Below are 26133 nucleotides of genomic sequence, written 5' to 3'. Positions count from 1 at the left end.
GTGTTTTCACATTCTTAATTAGCACTGCATTGTGACACATCCATTACATTCAGTAATGGAAAGATATTAAGTAAAATCTTTTTAAGTTACTATGATGAAGATAAGTTATATTTGAGGAAAATAATGTTTGCACAAAAGTAAAAAGCACTTAGTTCTATTACATGCTTTCATTATGTGAACTCACACTTCTTTGTTTGCTTCCTATGCCTAAATGAAAGATAATCCTGTTGCTAAACTCACACTATTTTAAGCAGTCAGGTGATTAGGCTGAAATTAAAAAAATAAAACACCTCTGAAATTTAAAATGTTTTTTTTAATTCAAGTTCTCACAATAAAAAAAATTGAGGGCAGAAAAATAATATAAAAATAAACAAGTTATGACACTGTAATTGCCTTTTGTAAAATATTTATATTCTGTACACCTAATATTCTTTTTTTTCTTAATAAAATTGCTATCTTTTTCCCCCCAGACTCTCAGTTTGAAACATATTGCTGTTTACATATTCACTTATTTTATTCACAGAGAAATAATGTGGTCATGATTTTTATACTTTTCACATGTTATTAAAAACACAACCTATTTTATGTCTTAAAATTATATTAAATTTATTGAATCTTCCAAATAAACTCTTTAAACTTTTAATTAAACTATTCTAAAAGTTCACTGCTAAAGTACTTTTAAATGTCAGCTCTGTTTTAAACATTAGGACTTAGGTATGTAATGATAGACTACTTGTGTAAAGCAATAATAAGCAACCTTAACATTTATTTTCATTTGCTCTATATTTGGTAAAGGTGTGGGACTGAAATATCTCAAGAAGGAAAGCAAAGGAAAAATATACTATATTATTTCCAATATAGTGTGTATGTATAAAAACTTTCCTGAAATTTTTATAAATGGTAATAGCTCTTTCCATACCTCAGGAGAAGCTGAGGTTCTCAGTGGTCGACAGAACGCTTACAAAGCAAGTAAAGATCATGGACCTCAGCACATTCTAGCCACAAATTAGATATGAATGCTCTCTATATTTTCACTAAAAAACCACAGCTTGGCTGAATTACAAAATGCTTCCCTTCATGTGAGGAGAGTTGAATCACATACTGGAAATTGTGATAGCACAGCTCAGGGATGTTCCAAAGTGTAGATGTGGTTTACCACTTAGAAATTTCCCAAATTTAAATAAAAAGACTTCCAAAATATAAATGTCCCTTCCTTTCCTCCCCTTCCCCCGTGAACTGACTCTACAAATTCATCCTTGCCATATCAATGAATCTGAATTACTAAGTTGTATTAACAAATTTAATTAATCATAATGAACAAAGAAATATGTTGGATGGTACATACAAGGTTGAGATAAAGCTTAGAGCTCATAATAGCTATATATCAACAAAAACATCTCTTTTGTTCCATTGAAGCTCAGAAGGAAGGGCACATACAGAAGGTTGAAGGAAAGAATATCCTTTAAAGAGAATATTCTAGAAACTGATAAGCAAAAGCTATTAAATATGTTTGATACAAGCTATATCCATGAAAAATTAACTTTTCTTTTTACTTTTGGCTTGTTAGATTAAAGAAGGAGTAACTATAGCAGATGCATCACTGCAACTGCAAACTTCAACACCACCATCACCAACACGATTTACAACAAATAATTAGTGAGGGTTTCATAGGTGCCAGGGACTATTATAAATAAATATTCTACATGTGCAGACTCACTTACTCTTAACAGCAACTCTGTGAGATAGATAGTATTCTTAATCATATTTGGGGGAGGAGGATGCATTACTGTTATTAACTATAGCCACCACGACTGGTAGTACTGTTGCTATTGATAGAATACGTTTGCTGCAACTAATACTACTATAAAAACAGCTTCTGCTACTTGCATTCTTGCTGTACTACTCTGACCACTACTCCTGAACTCCCGGGAATACCTGATCTAATTTATTACCTGTCTTTTAGTTCGTCTGGCAATGTACTAACTACTTCACACACGTTTTCTTTTTTTGTTTGTTTGGTTTTGTTTTGTTTTTTTTCAATTTTTTTTATTATTATGTTATGTTAATCACCATACATCCCATCATTAGTTTTTGATGTAGCGTTCCATGATTCATTGTTTGCGTAAAACACCCAGTGGCACGTTCTGCATGGAGTACATATGTTTTCTTATTTAATTTTTTATAGTACTCAGGGAGAGACTGTTTGTTTCCTTTTCATTGTATTTTTTACAGATTTTATTGTATTTTCTATAGATTCTATAGAATCTATAGATCTATAGATTTTTTATAGATTTATTTATTTCAGAGAGAGAGGAACGTGTGCACGCGAGAATGGGGAGGGGCAGAACAAGAGGGAGAGAATCTCAAGCAGACTCCTCCCTGAGTGTGCAGCCCTCCACATCCCATGACCCTGAGATCATGACCCGACCTGAAATCAAGAATGGGACGCTGAGCCACCCAGGCACCCCTATATTTCCATTTTAAAGACAAGGAATTTGAGATTTTCAGTTAAGTGGCTGGTGGAAGGCTCCATAGTTAACACACATTACTGGTTTAACCAGGTCAAACTGTCTCCAAGATACTGTTTTATGAATCAGACAATGGGATTTAAGTTCACAGTTCGGTAGGTAAAAGTGGGTAGTTTCTCATAGCAGAAGGAATACAACATTATTATTTTATGTATCTATTTATTAAATTTTTAATCTACTAAAATGTTCAAACATAAGAAAATAGGAAGAATAGTTCTGCATGGAGCACTGGGTGTTAATATGCAAACAATGAATCATGGAACACTTCATCAAAAACTAATGATGTATTGTATGGTGATTAACATAACATAATAATAAAAAAATCATAAAAAAAAGAAAATAGGAAGAATAGAAGAATAGTATCATGGTCACCTGAATAAAAACCATTAGATTCAATTTACCATGTTTGCTTTATCTAATTATATAGCTAGCTCCATCTTTCCTTGTCTCTATATACAATGTGTCCATCTATTATTGAACCCTAGAAAAACAAATTACTGGTATTATCATACTTCATTCCTCAAATATTAGGTTGACTCTCCCAAAAAGTCCATTCTCTTACATAATCACAAAACCATTTTCACACATAACGTAATTAACACTAATTTCCTAATATTACCTAATATTTAAGTTAGTGTTATTTTAAGTAATGTTTGAGCATTAAGATTGCCTGAATGTGAAAAATATTTTTAAAGGTATGACTTAAAAATCTTATGAAAATGAAGTAATATCATCATAAATATAAAAACTTAAGTAAATTAGGAAAGTGGTCTAGAATTATTAAGAGATCATGAAATATTTGTAGAATCAATGGAAATGTTGAATATCCTTAAATTTGTCTATTTTGATGGCTGAAGAGTCCAATTTTGATCATTTGGACAATTTTAAATTAAAATTCAAAAAGAAGAACATTTTTTATAATCCTTTTGACTGATGGACAAAACATCAAAGCCTTGGATTTAGAACCAGTATTTTAGAGTTGAAAGTAAACTTGGATATTAATTCATGTGGTTTTTACATTGGTTCCCATTAGCCTTGGGGTTCTGAACATCTTCAAGGATCACTTGGTAGAAGGAAGGGATCAGATGGGAAGTTTTGTGGGACAGGAAGAAACGAGAGGCCTCATGATGTGGCCCTGTAGTCTCCCACACATACACCCACACCTGCACACAATTTCTTTACTTAGAGCAAGCTCACTTTCACCTTTTTTATTTATTGGGCTTCTGATTTAAATTCTCTTTGCAGAAAGGATTCTGCTGCTAAAAACTTATTCTTGTTATTTTAAAACTTCTGATGTGGCCCAGCTTCCTCATATGGTAGATGAGAAGCCTAAGGCTCAGAATGACTGTCCTGTCAAAGGCCAAACAGAACAAAACTCCAGATCTTTGTTCCGATCTTAAAGACAAAGTGAAAAAATCAGATAGATTTTTTTGGAATATGCCAGCTAATGATGAAAACAGTGTATTTCTAGTGTGATATCATAAATAAAACATCAAAGTCCACACGTAAAATTTAAAAATTCTTAAGATACCAAAAGATTACATATTTATTTTTCCCTCTTTTTATTTTAAATACTTCCCATATTTTGCCAGAACAATTACTGCAGTGATGCTTAGGTATGTAAGGAGTTCTATGTACAACAAAAGGGACTTTAACTTTGAATGAATTTTTGGAGATTCTTCCAAGGCAATACATTTCTGAAGAACAAAGACTTGCTGATGTATGTCCTAATCCATTTACTTAGCACTGACATCAACAAATGCTTACTAAGGACCAGACTATGGGGCATTGTGCTAAAGAATAACCCTAGCTGACATGGTCTCTACACAGGAAGCATAATGATCTAAAAGTCAACCCATGTATAGACACATCTAGTGAGCATAGATACCTACCTCCATGCCTAGTGGTAGAAAATAGCAAATAAAAGACAACAGTTAGGTATAAGTAAAATTTATTAGGGTAGTAAAAGGAAGGCCAGTAAAGTTACATGTTTAGACAGAGTGAAGTATAACAGAATGTTTTACCTCCTTATCAGAATGCTCTCATGCTTATCAATTAATTACTCATAAGAGCAGAGAAAGGATTTGGCAACAGGTAGAATATCTTTGTCAGTTTTGTGGGGGGTCACAGAACTATGTTAGGGGACTATATATGTTTTACACATTTCTTTCTCTCTTCCACTGCCCATCAAAATTTAAGTCTTAAATTCACAAAACACATGAAATCTATAATTCTCTACTACTCATACTATTTTGGAAAATGTTTTAGCTAGCCTCTTAGAATTTTCTTTTTTTGTTGTTCTAAGCACTCTCATCTGCTCAAAACAATTTCTCTTTGTTTCTAACACATCATGCTTAAAACCTTTCAGTGGCTGGTCTCTTTATTCCTATGTCTCTCTTTTTTCATCTTCCTTGACTGTAGCATTTCTCAATCTTGGTACCATTGACAATGTGGACCAGATAATTCTCTGTTGTGGGGGACTGTCCTCAGCATTATAGGATGTTTAGCAGCACCTGTGCTAAACAAATGTGCATAATACATAGCCCTCCCTCCTCCTTCCCATAGTTGCGACAGCCAAAATTGTCTCCACATATGGCCAAAGTCCCCTGGGAAGAAAAATTGCTCCCAGTTTAGAACCACCATTTTAGGGCTCACATCATCTCACTGTGCCTGCTGGTCTTCTGTTCTACTTTCTTCAGCTCTAATTTGACCCTTGCCTTTGCCTGGATTATGGCCTGACCTTCCTTTTCTCTTCCAACCTTTACCCCATAATTCTGGACAATCTTCACCCTCTTGCTCAGCAGTAACAGAGATCCAATAACATTTTTATTATTATTGTTCCTTCTCCACTCTCCCTCTCCTCCCGCCCCTCTACTCTCTCCCTTTGGATGTGCAGAAGCAAAATTTCTGTTCAGATTCCTAATATATTCTAGTATGAAATATATATGTCTCAAATTTAAGCACAATTTTGTGACATGTTCCATATAATTAATATTTTATTTTAAAAAGAAAACCTCAGGGTAAGAGATCTGTCTTCCTTTGTTTTGAATGGTGTTTTCTATACAGGGAGAACAAAGCAAATCCATATACCTGCAAACACACACATACACCTACCTACCTACCTAAAAGAGATCTTAAAGAATTGCCTGGAACTAAAGACCACCTGAAACTATGTAGACTTGATTTACAATGTATTGCAAAACTTGCTAATAGTATAGGGAGAATGAGGTAATTTGGATAAACTTGAGAGAACGTAAAAGTTTGTTAAACAAAATTATAGAATAAATGAGTTGAACAGTACGGTCCTACAGTGCTTCAGATAATGGGAGGGGGATTATTTAAGCAGACACAGACAGGCATATTAACCAACAGATTAGAAACTGGAGTGGCGAAGGCCTCAGGGTCTGCAGTCAGATGACCTTGGTTTCAAATCTTCCTTGTCACCAACAAGTGGTATGATTACTTTGGGCAAATTACTTAACCTTTCTAATCCTTATTTTCTTCATTTTGAAAATTGAGAAAAATCACAATAATATGTATTCTATAGAGGATTGCTGTGAAGATCAACTGAGAAACACGTGAAAAACATTGAACCCAACGCTGGCCAAACAGAAAGCACTCAATAAATGTTGACTATCACTATCTCTCCCATTGCCCCCAGCAAGGAAATAGCTAGAAATTTTTGTTTCAGATCAGCTACCCAGCGTAGCAGCAATGCAAGAATTAAAGTATGAAAATTGAGATCTGTAAGCAGAAAAAAAACCCAAACTATATGGCAATAGCCTCTGGAAATTTCAGTTGGGAATGATTGCTCTATTATACACAGTATTAATAATAACTGTTTACAATCTGCCAGAACTTGTGCCAAGCACTTTATAGACATTCTCTCATTGAATCCTCACACAAATACTATGAAGTAACCAGTTTTGCAAACCCGGTGAAGCAACCTGTATGAAGTAAGTGAATTATTAATAAAACATTACAGAGAGGGAAATCTGAAGTTTAGAGAGGTTTAATCACTGGCTCAGAGTCACACAATAAGTGACAAAATGAAGCCTAGTGGCCAGGATTGGTTGTGGCAAAGCCTCTGAACAATTCATATGCTATTTATAAATTCAAAACAGATACATAATAACTTTTTCCTGAATTACAATGTTAACATTTATGTGTATTAAGAGAAACGGAAAAAAGATATTATAGTGGCAATAATCAGAATTGGAAAGTTTAACTCATGTGGTTAACTAAGATGATGGCTCTGACAGGGAGATTGTTGTTAAATAGTTGAAAGAAAATGACTCAAAGGAGATGTCAAAAGTTAGATGGTTATTGAAAAAAAGTAATTGCCACAGATCAGGCATCACAATGGGAGAGGCATAAAACGGTATATTACAAATCTGTATTTTTTTCGTGGATAGTCTTAAGTCCTTTCCAGAACAAAAGGAGTTATAAATTAAATTGATAAGTAAAATGCTTCTGCCTTTTGTACTTACTTTAAGGGAGTAAACAGCTATTGAGCTGGAAAATCAAAATAGAAGCCATTTTGTAGCTGGACTTGAAAAATTTATGTATTTGCCCCATAACTTTGATAGAATAAAAGAATGCCAGATAAACTGCTTGTATGCTTATTGTAGCAAAGCTTCAATTTTTTAAATTTATGATTCATACATATTTATATATATTCTTAATATCCTCCTTATGCATAAGTTCAAGTTCAAATGAAACATTTCCTGAACCTGTTTACATACTAATATAACACTAAGTGAATGTTTATTGACTAAATGAAAGAATAAGCGACGTAACAGGTAAATTAGATACTTACTTTTTTTCTATAATCAGTATTAAGTGTTTACACACAGCTTTAAAATTAGGATCTATATATTTTTTAAATGATTAATTCAAAAGAGTTTTTCATGAAGCAGGATCATTAAATGTAATGTCAATGTAATTTATTTTGGGGGAGTTCACTATAAATTCTTAAAAGAAATGTACCTCTTTAAAAATGTGCAATTACTTTTTTCCTGATAATTATATGAATATAATTGAAAAAGTATAAAGTAGAAATTTTTAAATCACCTGTAATCACATATCTTAGACCTAACTATGGGAAAATCTATTTGTTTAATTTCATAAAGCTTCAAGTCCCAATTATTCTAGGCTGTGAAATTTGAAGCCTTATGCAAGGTTGCCACATGGTGGTCAAAGTCAAGAATAGCAAGCTAAAATCAAAGCATACTTGACACTGAATAAAATTTATCATTGAAACTAAATTGGAAAATACAAACTTACTTTGTTGAAATTAAAAACTTAAATTTTGATTTATATATTCTTTCTTCATTAATTAGAGCTTCTGATATTAACTTTTAGCAATTAAACTTATTAAAACTAATGATAATAATGATATCAGTTTTAATAGCTATCAAATTATTTACATTTGAATTTTAAACTCACAGAGTACCTCTAATTTATTTTGGATCAGTGCCTGTGTTTATCTTATTCAGTGTTTTATTCACCCTAGTGCCCATCACTGTTTCTGCTTGTAGTATATACACAGTACAATATTTTTAAATGAACAAATGATATTCACTAATTGAAATGTTGCCAGAATCAAATATCAAAACATTATTTAAGAAGAACCCCAAAATTATGTACTGACACATTTGCCCATGCAATGTGAATAATCGACAAATGCAGTCAGCAATATTCCTTCCTTTGCATTTGCTGTCCCAGTACCTGCCATTCTCATGGTTTTGATTCATAAGCTTGAGATAAGAGCTGCTCCTTCTGAGAGCGGTCTGTTAATGCCCCCAGAAGCAATTATTAGCCATTAGGATGATCTACCAAAAGATGGATCAAACACATACAGTATTTTTACTCAAACTTCATGTGGTGCATTTAGTAGTGAAGTCTGACTTTGAAGTTTGCTTTAAAAGAGAAGGAAGATGCAAGAGAAGGCTTTATAGGTCTCAGGTTCAAAAGACAGAATTAAGTTTAATAATTTATTTTAAAATAAATTTCTTGTCTAGGTTTTTTTTTTAATTATTTAGAGAACTGAATCAAACTGCCCATCTAATGTGTTACAAATGTGCATTTGATATGTTTACTCAATTAAGTTACATATTTAGCCAGTGAGCATGTTTTCTACCACTGATCATTATTTGGACTGAAGCTGAAATGTGAGTTAGTGAGGCCAGAGCATGGGCCTGCAGTTAGGTTCTGCTCTGGATTAGCTGAGGGACAAGTACATGAACCTCTGTGGCTATCATCAGCAAAAGGAGTCCAGTAAGTAAGGACCAAAGTCTTTTATGTTTTTATGATCCAATTTGTTATTTATTTCTTAATTATTATTCCAGTTATTTCTTTATTTTCCTCTCTTTTTAAGCCATGGGGTTCTTTTCCCTTTTTTTTTCCTTTTTTTTCTCTCCCTCCCTCCTTTCCTTCCTCTCTCTCTCTTTTCCTTCCTTCTTTCTCTTCTTTTCTTAATTTCTTTTTTTGGAAATGTTTATTTGCATCAACAAATATAATGTAAATATTATTTTGAAGAACATAAAGAAGCTCTACATATGAAGTTTTAGCTTAATTTAGGACAATTTATACCCCTAAATCTATTTATGAAGACTTCACTGCAGTTGTTAAGTAGCTACTTATATGAACTATGGTTGTTGTAGTTTTGAAATTACTCAATATATAACACCAAGAAACTAAGCAAATTCAAAAGTCTATTTTTTAAGTAAGATCTTTGTTTAGCTCACTTATTTTTCCTTAAAATGAGTAAAAACTAAGTAGTATTTGTTTTACTTGCAAAACAAAACACAATTTGAAGAAATTATTAAAGATATCAGTGCCAATTTTACTAATGTTGGGAATATTTATGATTAAGTGTATCAAAATATTTTCAGACATATAAGGAAAAATATCACATGGTATAATGTTAAAATAGTTCCCTGCCATTTCCCAGTTGTTATTTTTTTAAAGTGTAAGTTTGGTTCAGAAACTGAAAGACAATCAGCAGATTTGCTGCAGATTTACAGTTAGATTAAAACAAAACGAACTGAATTTACAGTTAACATGTAGAAGGATAAACATTGATTACTGCATTGGTAGTTGTTTTATTAATCTATCTAATAAAAATTTAACAAGAAAAGTTAAATCAGTCTCACCCAACTTGATTGAAAGCTTGTTTTGGTTTTTTAAAGCATAAAGCTCTAGAAAAAAAAATTAAAGAGCTAGACAATTTGAAAGGATACAATTATTATATGTACATATCAATCTTCACATTTCATAGGACTTTAAATATCCTAAATATTCTACTCTACTACTATTTTACTGAGTTAGTTCAAACTTTTATTTCTATACTAATAATTGACTTCTAAAATTAAAATTAGTTTTCTTCAATAAGCATATGCTCTAAATAGGTCTTACACTCCTAACCAATGGCCTTTCTAGAAAAGAGGCAGGTAGGAACAGTGGCCAATTTGCATTTTATATACAGTTGACCCTTGAACAATACAGAGTGTAGGGGCACTGACCCCTTTCACAGTTGAAAATCCACTTACAATTTTTGACTCCCCCAAAACTTAACTACTAAGGGCCATTCCTTTGGAAATTTTAATAATAGTCAATAAATACATATTTTGTATGTTATATGTATTCTTACAATAAAGTATGCTAGAGAAAAGAAAATGTTATTAAGAAAATCATAAGGAAGAGAAAATACATTTACAGTATTGTACTTACTGAAAAAAATCCACAAATAAGTGGACCTAGCAGCAGTTGAGACCCATGTTCTTCAAGGATCAACTATTCACTGTAACCTAGTGATGTTCTCAAACCAGTGATGTTCCTACACAAGTCAGTATTCCTGCATTACTGCCCAGTCTTTTTCCTCTATTTTCTTTATTTCTATACAAGGACACCACTATGCTTAATTATAGGACTTGTGTCATGTATGCTTTCCTATTCTTAATAAAATACAGCCATTTAAGCATTCTAAAAATCCCATGGACTAGTTCTCCAAACCCTCCCATATACATATTTTGTCTATTTCTTAACCTCAAAGAATAAGAGAAATGCCTTAAAGTCATCATTATAACAAAGGATAAGTTCTATGCTCTTACCTTATTTAAAATGAACAAGAAGGCCCTAGAACCTAGAGTACAGATACAATGAGGCATAGTACACATCAATATAAAAGTTATATTATAATTAAGGGAAAAATAGACCTAAAGCTCAATAAATATTTATTGATCAATATCTCTACCAGAATCCTTATAGCTAGTCATTTTTAAAAAGGTTCAGGAGTGCTACAATTAATATAAGGAAACCCATGACAAGCTTTTTTTGCCTGTTTTTCAGTGTTGTAAATGATTATAGTAATAGGCTGCAGTCACATAGGGTCACTGGAATGTTAATCAGATGAGACTTAAAACACATACCATAAAATTCCGCTGGTAATGAATGTTCTCTTTGTTAAAATCGATCACATAGCCATTGAAGGACCAAATAAATGTGAGATCCAGGGCAGGATCAAAGGAAGCAGCACACTGCATGGTGGCATTTTCTCCAACAGTAATATCAGCATTAATTGGGGCCAATATAATTCGGGTGGGATCTATATATTTAAAAAAAAAAAAAGGAGGAAAGCACAATTCAAGAAAATATTAGATACCATATTATCTGGCACATTAAAAGAATAAAAATCAATATATTTTTATTTCTCTGAGCAAAGGGAGAAAGATGTTTTCAGATTCAAATTCCAGGAACAATTTCATTAAGCAAGAGATTTGCCCCAAAGGCTTTTGAGATGGAAACTTATCAGTACATGAAATGTCTTAGAAGCTTAGTGCTGAATCATGTCTTATAGTAATATTAGAAACTAAGCACTATTAAACTAGAAAAAAAACAATATTAATCAAATGGTTTCTTACCTGTAATAACAAGAGTGCCAGTGTTATTAGCCCTCCCTCTATTATTTTCTGCAAAGCATGTATAGATACCGCCATCATTCCTTGTGATGTTATTTATTTCCAAGCTGCCATCTTCCCAAATGAGTATTCTATTCAAATGAAAGAAATACATTCTTCACAAAATTAATCTAATGAAATATCTTATTATTCTGTCTTAGATTACAAATACTATCTTCTGATCATTACATTTTATACAAATTACTTGATGGTAAGATTTTTTTAAGATGAAACATCCTAGCCTTTGTTTATAATATTTTTTTTTCAGCATTGACAAGTTGTTTAAGAAAGCGATCTTCATCTTTTTCTTGGACTATTGCAGTAGTTTCTAACTGGTCTCCTGTGTCACCCTTGCCTGGCCATAGTCTCTTTTCCACATAGCAGCCAGACATGAAGACCTACGTGATGTAAGTCACACCATGTCACCCTCTGCTCAGTGATAGCACTCTAGAGCTCAACACTCTCCAGTGACTTTCTATCTCACTCATAGTAAGAGCCAGAGTCCTTTGATTCCCTTTCAGGCCTGACAGTCTTACAGGGTTTTGCACCTTCAGCAAAGCATTGCTAAATTATAGTTAGTATTGTATGCATGCGTGCACACACGTGCATGCACATGGCACTGCCGCTGTCCTGCCACCCTCCATCCCATACCGCTTCCAAGGTTTTCTCTCCTAATATGCATTCCATCAGACATACTTCGGTTTTACTTACTAACCTATCCTTCCATCTTATTCATTAACTGTTAGAGCATACTAACTCCAGAGAAGAAAAGAATTTTGGAGATACTCTCATATAAATGGCTCAGATAAAGATCACGTTAGAGCTGGTAATAGTCCATCAAATATGAAATGAACAACTACAAATAAATTCTGTTGTAGAAGGTATATCATTTAGCCCAAAGTAAAATCATACAATTGAGAACCTAATTACAATTCATCAAGATTTATGTTTCCTCTCTACTGATTGGAAATATTGCATAAATCATTTACAAGCCACTAATCAAGTGCTTGTAGTAACTCTGTAATGTGGAACCAATTTTTGTAATTATATTAATCAGAATGAGATTATAGTTAGGCTTAAAGACAGTTTTGAAGGTTACTCCTTGGATATTAGTTTGAAACAGAAATATTTTATTTCTCTGAAAATAATTTATTAGTTGAACTTTTCTTTATGCATACTATTTTACAATATTTAATTTGATTTTTACATGAAGTACTGTATCTATTATAAAGTGGTGCTTATAACCTAAAATATGAATGGATTAAAGTAGTGAGCGAAAACTGGATTTATAGACTCTTTTGTCAAGAAGTAACACAATTTGATTCAAAGACTAAAAATATTCTGACAGGATTAAAATAGTAAGATTTTAGGAGCCAGTCCTTTCTTTTCCTTTTTTTGAACACATGTTGATATTTAGGAAAAATAAGTCCATGAAACATGGTTCTAAGAAATCCTTGGTTGGAGAGACTTGTACCATTCATTGGTCCTCATCAGAAGCAGAGCAAGATTTTTAACTTTTTAATTTTTATTTTTTATTTAGGGGACAGAGTTAACGGTGGGTCTAAGGGGGAGTGCTGTGTCACAAGTTTGTTGCAGGAGTAAGTACCTAGAAATGGGACTACCTTTTGATCACATCTCTGCATTGCTCATTGTCTGATTGTTAAATGTTTCATCAGAAAATCAAACAAATTAATTCTTCCTTTAACACTGATTCTTCTAGCATCATTTTGCTAAAGTCTTAAAAACTTAGTCAAGCATATTCACTTTAAAAGTTAATTTGTTCAGGGAAATAACTGCTGTTCCTGTGTACTCCCTCTCCCCAACCCAACCTATCTTTGTCCCATACACAGCCATACTTGTGATCATCCTTAATAAGAGAACTGTGTTGGCATGGGTTCATTCCACAAGTTCAAGTTTCAGTTTGGAGATTATCAATATACTTTCAAAAGGCTTAACTTTAACCTTTCCAGCCTTTAGATACATCAAAATAGAGATAATAATACCTATCTTACCTACTTTTTTGGATTGTTGTGAAGAATATCTCTTATATACTTTTGCTAGAATATTCCTTTATTAGGCAAAAATCTACATTTTCTCCCTTATTTACACCTTTAGACAAGTTCCATTACTCAAAGATGAGGTTCAAGCCCCCTAGCAAAAAACATTATTGATGATCTGGATTATTATGTCTCATCTCTTAAAACTCTTCTCCATTTTCCTCTAAGGACAAACCATATTGATTTTAGGTCTTACATTCTTCACCATCCTATACTCTCTGCCCCAGGCCCTTTGTACGTGCTTTTTTACTATTCTAATCTAATCTAATTGTTTAAATATTAATATTTAGTAAAGTAAATATAAATATTAAATATTTACTATTAAATATTCACTGCCTGGAATATTTCCTTCTCCCTCACTTTCACATTCCATTTCCTATCCCGGCTTTCTTTTCTCTGTACTTTAGCACTCAACTGAGTACTTTTGCACTTTAGTACTCAGTATTACTATATCTTCCTCTAGGAAATTTAAAGAAACCATTCAGTGTGGTTTTTAAATAAATACTATGCAAGTCACATGTTTTATGTTTTATCTTAAAGCTACCACTGGTCTACTTGTTAGGAAGTAGTTTTATGTTTTATCTTGTTAGGAACTTCAGTTTTATGTTTTATCTTAAAGCGGGTAATGGTCTGCTTATTAGGAAGATGAGAAATTCCTGTTAATTTAAAAAGATGGGAAGGAGTGATTTATTCTTGAATCACCTTTTTTAAAAATTTTTCCTATTGAAATACTTATTAGGCTAACTGCGTAAAACTAAAACAAACTTAAATGGATACAGAAGGCCTTGTTACAAGGGGAAAAGTCAGAGATCATATTTTATTCCCATTGTTCATTTTTTTTCTGAGGCCTTGGGCAATTTACCAAAAATTTCTGAGTCTCCATTTTCTAAATTCCTTATAAATTATAGAAACCTAAAAAATTGAACACTGATTATAACAGATAATAAGAGTGAAGGGTAAGTGCCTCTGTTTATCTTAGAATTATGATGTCTTCTGTGGAGAAAAGGAAGAACAACCAACATTTACATTAGTCCTCTTTAAAGCCCTCTTTAAAATGAACTTTGCCAAACAGTAAATTGCAATTGGATTTCTAGTTTTTGAACTGACCTGCTGCTATTGACAAGCCACTCTGTTCCTTTACTCCATGAAAATTTTGGTTTAGGTGCTGCTTTAGGTTTGCATTCAATTATGACCCTTCCTCCTTTAGCAGCCAAGATCTTTTTCTTCATAGGATTCATTTCAAAAGTTGGAGCCAAAGCTAAAAGGAAATAAATTATTATTTTTCTCTTTCATTAAAAAGGAAAAAAAAACACATTTCTTCTATACCATCTTTTATTATTTTGATTAATAATCACCAGAAAAGATTAATCTCACCAAATATTATCAGATATAACCAATAGACATTCCATACCTAGTATTAATATATTTTTCTTTTATTTAATAACTTTATTGATGTATATTTTACTTATAAAATTCACCCATTTTATATGTACAAATCTTAGTGATAACAGGATTAATTATTATAAATTTTAGTTACAATCAAATGCTATGTATATATTTACCTTGAAGGTAACATCTAATTTAGTTGTTTTGACTCAATTGCACAAGGGAAATCAAGTGAAAGACTGGAGGAATTTGAACACCATTATTAACACTAAGATATGGTCATAATCAGTACTCTCAACCACACTTTCAGTGAACTGTCTCCAGTATACAAATGAGGGAACTGATATCTATTATAATTATATAATTTGCCAAAGGTACCCCGGGCAGCATCAGGTAGGATTCACAATTGAATCAATTTTCTTCTGATTTGCAAGCATGCTCTCCTCATTAAACAATGATTCCTCCTTCACTATGCACACATTTATTGAGCATCAACTGTGTGCAGACACTATGAGATACCAAAATAAAAAGACTTCTGCCTTCAGACCTACCTGCAAACAGCTATGGGAGTGATGGATGCAAATAATTGAGGGAAACAGGCTATAGGTATAGCTTCCCCTTATATCAAAGTACAGAACAATAATTATGAAAATAGGATACAGAGTCTCATAAAAGATTACTTTATTGATGACATGCTCTATTTTTCTTTAGGTCTCCTACATCTGGCTCATTTCTCAACTTCCTTGTATTTTAGCAGACTTCTGGGGAATCCCATCCATTTATTTTTGCACATCCAATCATCTGTATGTAACTGTGTCCTTTTGGGAGGCTTTTCTAGGCCCAAGTGCATCTTCATCCAGATGTTGACTCTTCATCCTCTAGTCTCAAATTCTCAAATTCTATCTGTGCATAAAAGTAATCTGATGATCTTGATAAAATGTTGATTAAGTAGGCCTGGGGTGAACCTGAGATTCAGCACTTCTAACAAGCCCTCAGGTGTTGCTTTTGCTCCTGCTGCCCTGTGGGACACACTTTCTAGGGCAAGGATTTAATTTATCCCATTGTTCCTTTAACCTGAGTTTTGATAATTAACAATAAATAAGTAACCAACCAACTTGTGTTGTACACCTAACACAGTGTGTGGTATTTTGTATAGGCTCAATAGATATTTTGGGTGACATATTGCTTGTCAAATATGAGAGAAAATCTAATAGGATTATATTTTAAAAATCTAAATTCATCTAGAAATGAGAATTTTTCTTGAGTCAGTTAAGTTTTAATGAAATAGTTGATTTGGTACAGTTGTTTAAATGACTTCATACTTAACTAATACTTGAATTTATAGTGACAGAATCTAGACTATGTTCCTATATATTTTAGAAGCGGGAAAAAAATAAGGGAGTATTTTTCCCCCAAATAAGAAGAGGACATGAATTATTTGTCTCTTTCATTCTTTACTGGGCCTATTAAAAGAATGGTATCTGGTGTAGAATAAGTTCCCAAAAATATTTGGTGGATGAATAAATGAATTACCTAGATAACGAAAGAAAAGAGAGAGAGAAACACTATTTCTGAAGGTAGTAAACAAAAAATAGATGGAAACAAATATAAAGATGCCCAGAAACATTGCTCTCAGGCTGAAAATGTTATTTATTTAATTACTACAATAATAGTCATTAAATTATTACAAGATTTTGTGCTTGAATATGGAGAGATCTTTCAGCCTGAGCAGTTGAATTTTCATATAATTTTGTAATGTATGATGACAAACAAATTTTTATAAAAAATAGAATGTTAACATTTGGGAAAGCATTTAAAGTCACCTCATATCTTATATGAGTCAAAACGATTTTATTGCACCTCATACCAAAGTAATATGGCATGAAGACTAAACCTGAATGTTTGCTTGATACCCAAATAAGCTAGGTTAAATATATTAGCGAGGAATTTTTACTTTGGGGGGAATAAATGGAATATTATCCTCAGCCTTATAATAAGAGGCAGGGAAAATTAAAATTAAGAAGGCCTCAACTCATTTTTATTTTTATTTATTTACTTTTAGAGAGGGAGAGTGAGCACTAGCATGGAGGGGCAGAGGGAGTAGGAGAGAGAATCTTAAGCAGACTCCATATTCAGTGCAGAGCCTGACATGGGGTTGGATCTCAGGACCCTGAGATCATGACCTGAGCCGAAATCAAGTCTGACACCTAACCAACTGAGCTACCCAGGTGCCCCAGCCTCAACTCTTTTTAAAGGTAATTTTTAAAAATAATTTCTTGCAATTATCTCATTTCCTTTCATATTCTTTTAGTGTCACTCAATTTGTAGTGATATCAATGTTCTAAAGAATTTCCCTTTGGTGTAGCAATAATAAAATAGACCATACTGAGTCACTGCTTTATCTTTTTGGTATTCTTTTTGGTTGTAAAAGAGAAAACCTGGCTATCTAGATTCATATGAATAAAGCTGATGACAGCTACTTCAAATAAAATGAGAAAGACATAATACAGTAAGACCTTAATTAAAGTAGTTGTAATGAATGTAAAGAGAATGTGAGATTTATGGAGTAAGATTGAGAAATTTAGTAGATGTAATAGGAAGAAAGGATGTAGTTAATTGTGTCATTCTATAGAACAGAATTTTCGAGGAGACAATGTGGATGCAGGTGAGAGATAATGAATTTAGCTTCAGACACACTAGGTTTGGGTTATTTGTGAGGTTACCAAATGAAGATTTCTATTAGGAAGCTTTATGTTGAGCTTGAAGCTGAGGATAAAAATCTGGGCCAGTGATATAAATTAAAGAATCATTGATAGTTAATGGGAGGAAAACAAGAAATTATCCAGGATTTTTAAAAATTTGAAAATAACAATAATTTAAGAAGAATAATATAGAATACATGAAAAAGGGAAGAAGAGAATAGAATGGAATCATAGAAGGAACTCTGGGAGCAAGCAAGATTTCTAACTGAGCAGAGGAAGGGGTAAAGAGAAGAAAATGAAAGTAATTGAGAAGAAATAATCTGGGAGATTATTTCTCCAAGAAAACATGGAGTCACCAAAGACAAAGGTGCAGAGAATTCAAGAATAAAACATGAAGAAGAGGCTACATGAGAAATATGAACACACATATGTACATGGAGAAGAGATACCTGTTCATATGAAGTAAGGGAGAAGAAATGAATATAGGGCAGAGGTAAAGGGATTACAGGCATACCTCAAGCTATTGCAGGTTAGGTTCCAGACCACCCCAATAAAACAAATATCACAATAAGCGAGAAAAATGAGGGTTTTTTTTGTTTACCAGTACATGTAAAAGTTATGTTTACACTATACTATATAGTCTATTAAGTGTTCAGTGGCATGTCTGAAAAAAAACAATGTACATACCTTAATTTTAAAATATTGCTAAAAAATGTTAACCATCATATGAGCTTTCAGCTAGTCATAATAATTTTGCTGGTGGAGGGTCTTGCCTCCATGTTGATGACTGCTGACTGATCAGGGTGGTGGTTGCTGAAGGTTGGGGTGTCTGTGGCAATTTCTTAAAATAAGATGACTCTGAAGTTTCTCTCATTGATTGATTAATCCTTTCATGAAAGATTTCTCTGCAGCATGTGATGCTGCTTGATAGCATTTTAACCACAATTGAACTTCTTTCAAAATTGGACTCAATCCTCTCAAACCCTACCGCTGTTTTATCAACTAAGTTGATATAATATTCTAATTCCTTTGTTGTCATTTCAACAATCTTCACAGAATCTTCACCAAGAGTAGATTCTATCTCAAAAACCACATTCTTTCCTCATCCATAAGAAGCAACTCTTCATCTACTCAAGTACTATCATAAAATTGTAACAATTCAGTCACATCCTCAAGCTCTACTTTTAATTCTAGTTCTCTTGCTATTTTCACCATATCTATAGTTACTTCCTCCACTGAAGTCTTGAACCCCTCAAAGTCATCCATGAGGGTTGGAATCAACTTCCAAATTCTTGCCTATGTTGATATTTTGACATCTTCCCATGAATCATGAATGTTCTTAATGGTATTTAGAATAGTGAATCATTTTCAAAAGTTTTTCAATTTACTTTGCTCAGATGCATTACAAAATTGACCATCTGTGACACTTAGAGCCTTATGAAATGTAGTTCTTAAATAATAAAACTTGAAAGTCAAAACTGCTCCTTGATCCATGGGTTGCAGAATGAATGTTGTGTTAGCAGGCATGAAAAGAACATTAATCTCGTGTACATCTCCGTCAGAGTTCTTGGGTGACCAGGAGCCATGTAAAGGAGCAGGAATATTTTGAAAGAATTCATTTTTTCCTGAGCAGTGTTTCTCAACAGAGGGCTTAAAATACTCAGTAAACCATGTTGTCAACAGATGTGCTGTCATCCAGGCTTTGTTGGATGGCAACAAAACATTCAGAGCACAGGCAGATTAGATGTAGCATAAGTCTTAATGGCCCTATGATTTTCAGAATGGCAAATGAGCATTGGCTTCAACTTAAAGTCACCAGCTGCATTAGCCCCTAACAAGAGTGTTAGCCTTTTCTTCTACAGCTTCCTTACCTCTCTCAGCCTTCACAGAACTGAAGAGTTAGAGCCTTGCTCTGGATTAAGCTCTGGCTTAAGGGAATGTTGTGGCTGGTCTGATCTCTTCAGACCACTAAACTTTCTCCATATTAGCAATAAGGCTGTTCTGCTTTCTTATCATTCATGTGTTCACTGGGGTAGCACTTTTAATCTCAAGAACTTTACCTTTGCATTCACAACTTGGCTAACTGGTTAGTACTAGAGGCCTAGCTTTCAGCCTCTCTCAGCTTTTGATATTCCTTCCTCACTAGCTTCATCATTTCTAGCTTTTGTGTGAGAGTGAGAGATGTCTGACTCTTTCTTTTACTTGAACACTTAGAGGCTATTGGCTTAATCTCAATATTTTTGTGTCTCAGAGAATAGGGAGGCCCAAGGTGAGGGAGAGAGATGGGGGAAAGGCTGGTTGGTGGGGCAATCAGAACACACACATTTATTGATTAGGTTCACTATCTTATATGAGTGTGGTTCGTGGTGACTGAAAACAATTACAATAGTAATATCAAAGACAATGATCCCGACAGACACATGAAAAAGTGCTCAACATCACTCGGCATCAGGGAAATACAAATCAAAACCTCAGTGAGATGCCATCTCACACCAGTCAGAATGGCTAAAATTAACAAGTCAGGAAACGACAGATGTTGAGGATGTGGAGAAAGGGGAATCCTCCTACACTGTTGGTGGGAATGCAAGCTGGTGCAGCCATTCTGGAAAACAGTATGGAGGTTCCTCAAAAAGTTGAAAACAGAGCTACCCTATGACTCAGCAATTGCACTACTGGGTATTTACCCAAATGATACAAATGTAGTGATCTGAAGGGATACGTGCACCCCAATGTTTATAGCAGCAATGTCCACAATAGCCAAACTATGGAAAGAACTTAGATGTCCATCAATAGATGAATGGATAAAGATGTGGTACACACACACACACACACACACACACACACATATACACACAATGGAATATTATGCTGCCATCAAAAAATGAAATCTTGCCATTTGCAACAATGTGGATGGAACTAGAGGGAATTATGCTAAGCGAAATAAGTCAATCAGAGAAAGATAAGTATCATATGATCTCACTGATATGAGGAATTTGAGAAAAAAGACAGAGGATCATAGGGGAAGGGAGGGAAAAATGAAAGAAGAGGAAAACCAGAGAGGGAGACAAACCATAAGAGACTCTTAATCTCAGGAAACAAACTGAGGGTTGCTGGAGTGGTGGGGGGTGGTAGGGACGGGGTGGCTGGGTGATGGACATTGGGGAGGGTATGTGCTATGGTGAGCACTGTGAATTGTGTAAGACTGACGAATCACAGACCTGTACTCCTGAAACAAATAATACATTGTATGTTAATAAAAAAAGACCAATGATCACAGATCAACATACCAAATATAATAACAATAAAAAAGTTTGAAATATTGTGACACAGAGACACAAAGTAAGCAAATGCTGTTGGAAATATAGCACCTAGAGACTTGCCTGATGCAGGGTTGGCACAAACCTTCAATTTGTAAAAATGCAGTATTTGTGAAGTGCAATAATATGAGGTACACCTGTTTTTGGAAAGGACAGATACTTATTCCTCTGGATAGAGAATATGAAAGGGCAAGTGTAGTAAAGATTTAAATACTTTTGAATGAGGGATGAGAAATTGAAATATTTTATTTCAAAGGGTTTCAATTTTCATGGAGGAGTAGAAAAGCAATACCAAAGTAGGAGTCAGAGTGGGGTAAAGAGCTTGAGGAATGTCCTAAATATTTTAAATAGCAACTGCAGGGCATGAGATCCAAAGAATGCTAAAACTAGCAAGTGCCCAAGATCCATCTGAGCCTGGGTCATATGCATTGCGGAAGCATCAATCATCGCAATGTGATTTTCAAGCAGTATTTAACAGCCCAGACACAGGAGAGAACAAGACTTGTAAAAATTGGCATGTGTAAAGTTTGCTTAAAGATGTTTTAAGACTATTGTACTCTGTGTTGCCTCTAACTTATTTGCTGTTCTCTAATGAAAGAAAAAAAAAAAATAACACAATAATATCATCCTGTTCCAAACCCCATTTTCAAAGTTTTTAACTTTAGCAATTCAAGACCCTATGATCATTGTTGAATGCATTGCTCTCTTGCTGAACGTTAACAGAAACTAGAAATAATACTGACCCAAGATCTTCAACTCGGCGTTTGCATAAATGGCTCCATGTGTGTTTTCAGCTATGCACTGGTACATGCCGGCATTGTCAAAAGTCACATCATACAGTCTCAATTCCCCTTTATGATACTGAAAAGAACACAAAGTAAAACACGTTTTCTTGATAAACCTTAATATACACGTTTTATTTACGTCTGGGCTTGTTTGACTTTTCATTTAGATACGTTATTTTGCCCCCACTGTTAACTAAGTCAAATACGGAAGGTTTTTCATGGCATGGGAAAGTAAAACCCACTTACCATGCCCAGTGGCTCTTGTGCTATTCATCCTACTGAGCTGAGAGTCCACTTTTTCCCTCTTGGCCCAGCTGGGAGATTACAGAGGGAAGGTAGAAAAAGGCCCCACTGCTGTTACTTGTCCCCAGGGCTAAAGGTAGAACCTTCCCTCTTACCTCTGTTTCTGTGGGGTCAGGGAAACAGTGGCAAAAAAAGAGAGGACAGTATCAGGTAGTAGAGATGGATGAGTAGGAAGAAGGGTAAAATGTGGAACAAAGGCAAAAATAAGGAGAGAGAAAGAGAGAGAAGGTAGACATAAGATTGCAGACAGTTGATTAACCTGAAAGAAGATACTTTATGCTCACTTTCTTGTTTGCCTTTTTTAGAAGACTTTTTTATCTCAGGGCCCAGATACCCTTACTCTGTTGACTCTCTTGCTAAATTTATCCCAGGGCCACTGGAAGTGTTGCCTGAACATGGACTCAAGAACTGCAAAACAATGGAACATACATACCGCATATCCATTTTTCAGCCATCGGATTGTGGGGATGGGCTTCCCTGTGGCCACACAAGGCCAATAGAGATCACTGCCTATATCCACCTCTGTGTCATTGATATGTTCTACCCACTCAGGAAATGCTGAAAAGTAAAGAACATTGTAAATGTCAAACGCAAATCTCAACACTCATAATAATCTCAAGAGTACAAATATTACATTTAGTTGACCTTATGGAGAATATACCAGATATCGTATATGCCATAAAATCAGTGTTAGAGCCTTTGAAATTGTATTTCCATAGGTCTTCAGGTAAACTTTATCCTACACTGTTACAACATGAAGTAACTATAACTCAATTCATAATTATTTTTCTTTGTGAACCATGTTTTGTTAGAGAGCTAATTCATGAATAACACTAAAGTAATTGATCTTTTTCTTATAACTTAAATCTTTCAAAATGACAATTAAGGTTTTAAAGAATTATGTCTTCATTGACTATGACACTATGTCTTCCCTTTTAGAATAAAGAATCACATTTTTTTCCCACTGCCTCAGGTCTCCTCCTTTTGATGTAACTTTCAGCTAGCAGCCACAGTCACATCTTACTGTAGGATTAGAAAAATGGCTTGATCATACAGTAGCTTTAATTGCTGAAATCTATGCTTGAGTGAAATTGATGATCTGATCTTCTGGTACCTAGAGAAAAATGCTAGATATTTCCCAAAAGAAAATATATTTTTGGAGAGGAAGCAAATGAACAATGTGATAATCTTTTTGAGCATTTATTTAAGTTAAATAGTTTAAATAAATGTAGGTAAACAAATTAACATAAAATAAAGAAGGAGGTAGGAGGAGAGAATCCTGAGTGGAGGAAGTATTTTATTTTCTTTGAAAAATAAAACTTTGGTATATACATTTTATGACAAAATAATATATATAACTTACAGAAAGTATTTAATACACATAAAAAAGAACAGAAAACATTTTTATGATCTCACTGAACCCCATCAATATTATATGTATATATATATATATATGTTTATAGTACTATAATGATTTAGTATATTTTCACTTATCATTACATTTTTGTAACATGTAGTTATAAAAATTAAATATTGATAAAAATATTATGTTAATTGATAGAGGTTTTATTTTGTACACAATCTTGGCAATAAAACAGGAATATGAGCACCTTCCCTTCCCTGCCTTGGCCTCAAACAGGTGACACAAAATATCACATTAAAAAATACAATGAGAAGACTAAGTAATTGAATCAACTTGATACATTCTATCTATGATTTAATTATGTAACCTTCTGGTTGTTTGATTAGACCAAAAGAGAAAAACTGAGTGCCCTTGATTAGTAAAGGAGAGATAATAGCTCCCTTAATAATATTCCCTTATAAATATCTGCTCTGTCACCTTGATTCTTCTAAGGAATTAGATATTAGACATTTAGACCTCTGCTAAGAACCTGGAAGGGGAAAATGAAGGGGGGGAAATCGGAGGGGGAGACGAACCATGAGAGACTATGGACTCTGAGAAACAAACTGAGGGTTCTAGAGGGGAGGGGGTGGGAGGATGGGTTAGCCTGGTGATGGGTATTAAAGAGGGCACGTTCTGCATGGAGCACTGGGTGTTATACGCAAACAATGAGTCATGAAACACTACATCAAAAACTAATGATGTAATGTATGGTGATTAACATAACATAATAAAATAAAAAAAGAACCTGGAATGCAGTTTTCTTAATATGTATGAATAAAAACAGATCTGTAAGCTCTAGAAACCTGGTAGAGTGACAGGTTTATTTAACAAATGTAAGAGTCTAACCAGAATTTTCCTCACTTAAGGAGGCTATCTATGCATATTTGATATGTATCAAGTGAATTTTGTTGGTGTACTGAATACACAAATCTGGAGTTCAGGGGAGGTGTCTGGGTCAGAATTTTCAGGGTGTAGAGCCTCATTAAAGCCTTGATGATGAATGAAATCATAAAGGTTAGAAATGAAATCAAGAAGACTTTCAGAGACAAACCCTGATTGCTCCCGTGTTCAGAGGGCATGGAGTGAGGAGGAGAATGCAAGCAGTGTACAGGGATGTTAGCAAAGTGTAGGTTCCAGATGCCAAGCACAGAGGGTGAATGGTGGAGGAGTGCATGGTCAATGGTGACTGCTGCTGTTGGATCAAATAAGATACAGCTGAGAAGTGACCATCCACTTCAGCAATATGATGTTATTGGTGGTCATGGGAAGAACAATTCCAGCAGAGAAGTAGGGATGAAAATTAAATAAGAGTGCATTTAAAAAAGAAGAAAAATTGAAAAGGAGGGTAGGAGGGTAGAATCAAGCACATAGTAGTGATGTTGGCCTCAGATAGCAGCTGAATCCATAGCCATAAGAGAGGGGTAAAGATGCCCGTATTGGGTAGATGTGGGGTGGGAGCTTGTGGGAGTTCTAATTTGATCTTTCATTTTTTCTGTCAAAGAAGAAGCCAAGTTATCAGCTCAGCATAAGGTTGGAGGAGGAGGTGTTAAGGGTTTAAAGGAAACTGTGAAAGCATGAGAAGATCATCTAAGAGAGTGGGTAAGTGGACATAAGTGGACCTTGGGAATTGTGTATAATTGCCAGGCAACACTAAACACCCACTTGAATCTAGTGATCATTAATTTAAAATGAACTAATCAGCATACTAGTGTTTATCTAAGTCATACTCAAGTTCCTGGGTTCAGGCTCTGATAGGCGGAGAGCTAGATTTTTCCAGGGTTAGCCTTCTATAAAGGTAGTAAGACAAAGTAGAGAGTGGTGAGTGTGCTGGGAGGGTGTACAGGGGAAAAAGAATGATTGATCACAGATTTAGGGAAGAGGTGAGTAGGTGTTAGGGGATGTGAAGAAAAATTAAACAATTGTTAGACTAATTGATCATAGTTCCTGGTAGTAGAGTCTCAGGGTATTAAAGAGACTGAACTGGAAAGGTAGGAGGTAGTGGTTAGTGAAAGAAATGTGTGAGATTGAGATTCTAAAGGGATTGTACTTTTTGGTAACAATGAGGTCTAAAGTGTGGCCATGGGAGTAGGCTGCTGAGGTAGATTGAAGGACAAGATCATTGGAGAAGAGGAGTTCAATAGAACTGAGAGGCAAAACTACTAAAAAAATAATCATAGTCAAAGTTGATTTTGATGTCACTAAGAATGTCAAGAGTAGTGTTCTAGTTTGTAAGACCTGACAAGAGTAAAAATTTTAAAGAAACAAGGTGGGTTATCCAGAGAGATTGTTAACTGGATGTTTAAAGGAAAAAAGGGAAGATAGTCTAGAAATGGCATGAGGAGCAAGAAGAGCAGTTATATTACAAGTCAAAGGGGATGAGAGCTGTGGAAGAAAAATTAGCCACTGCTTGAGAGGAAGCAGTGTCTTTAAGGGAGAACCATGTTTTAGTTAGGGTGAGAAGTTCCGAGTAGAAGTTATGTAGAAGCTGAGAATATAGGGGATTGTGACAATAGCAGACGGTGTGTTTTAGAAAGCATGGTGCGAAGGTTTCAGAAGCTGGGCATGGGGAGGAGATGGAGTCGGAACAGGATGCGTGCAGAGCTGTGTGGGTGTTAAAGTTCAGGCGATGAGGGAGGCCTAGAGGCCATGGCTTTCTATGCCAAAAGAGACAAACAGGGTAAAGGCAAAAT

At 34.4% G+C, this 26133-nt stretch overlaps 1 protein-coding gene across 3 annotated transcripts in view; it reads right to left on the bottom strand.

Moving 5' to 3' along the window:
• Positions 1-26133, bottom strand: part of CNTN1 (contactin 1) — a 359923-nt gene that overhangs the window by 115800 nt on the left and 217990 nt on the right. For all 3 annotated transcript variants that reach the window (XM_078075893.1, XM_078075892.1, XM_078075891.1), the window contains 5 exons: positions 22472-22596; positions 21694-21811; positions 14653-14803; positions 11453-11580; positions 10961-11136 (listed from right to left, as the gene is read on the bottom strand). In XM_078075893.1, coding sequence (XP_077932019.1) covers positions 10961-11136; positions 11453-11580; positions 14653-14803; positions 21694-21811; positions 22472-22596 — 698 coding nt within the window. The remainder of the gene's footprint in view (positions 1-10960; positions 11137-11452; positions 11581-14652; positions 14804-21693; positions 21812-22471; positions 22597-26133) is intronic.

The sequence above is a fragment of the Halichoerus grypus genome, chromosome 6 (assembly GCF_964656455.1).
Source record: "Halichoerus grypus chromosome 6, mHalGry1.hap1.1, whole genome shotgun sequence".
Classification (NCBI taxonomy): domain Eukaryota; kingdom Metazoa; phylum Chordata; class Mammalia; order Carnivora; family Phocidae; genus Halichoerus; species Halichoerus grypus.
Note: the sequence above shows the minus strand (reverse complement) of the source record. Positions and strands in the feature narration are given on the sequence as shown.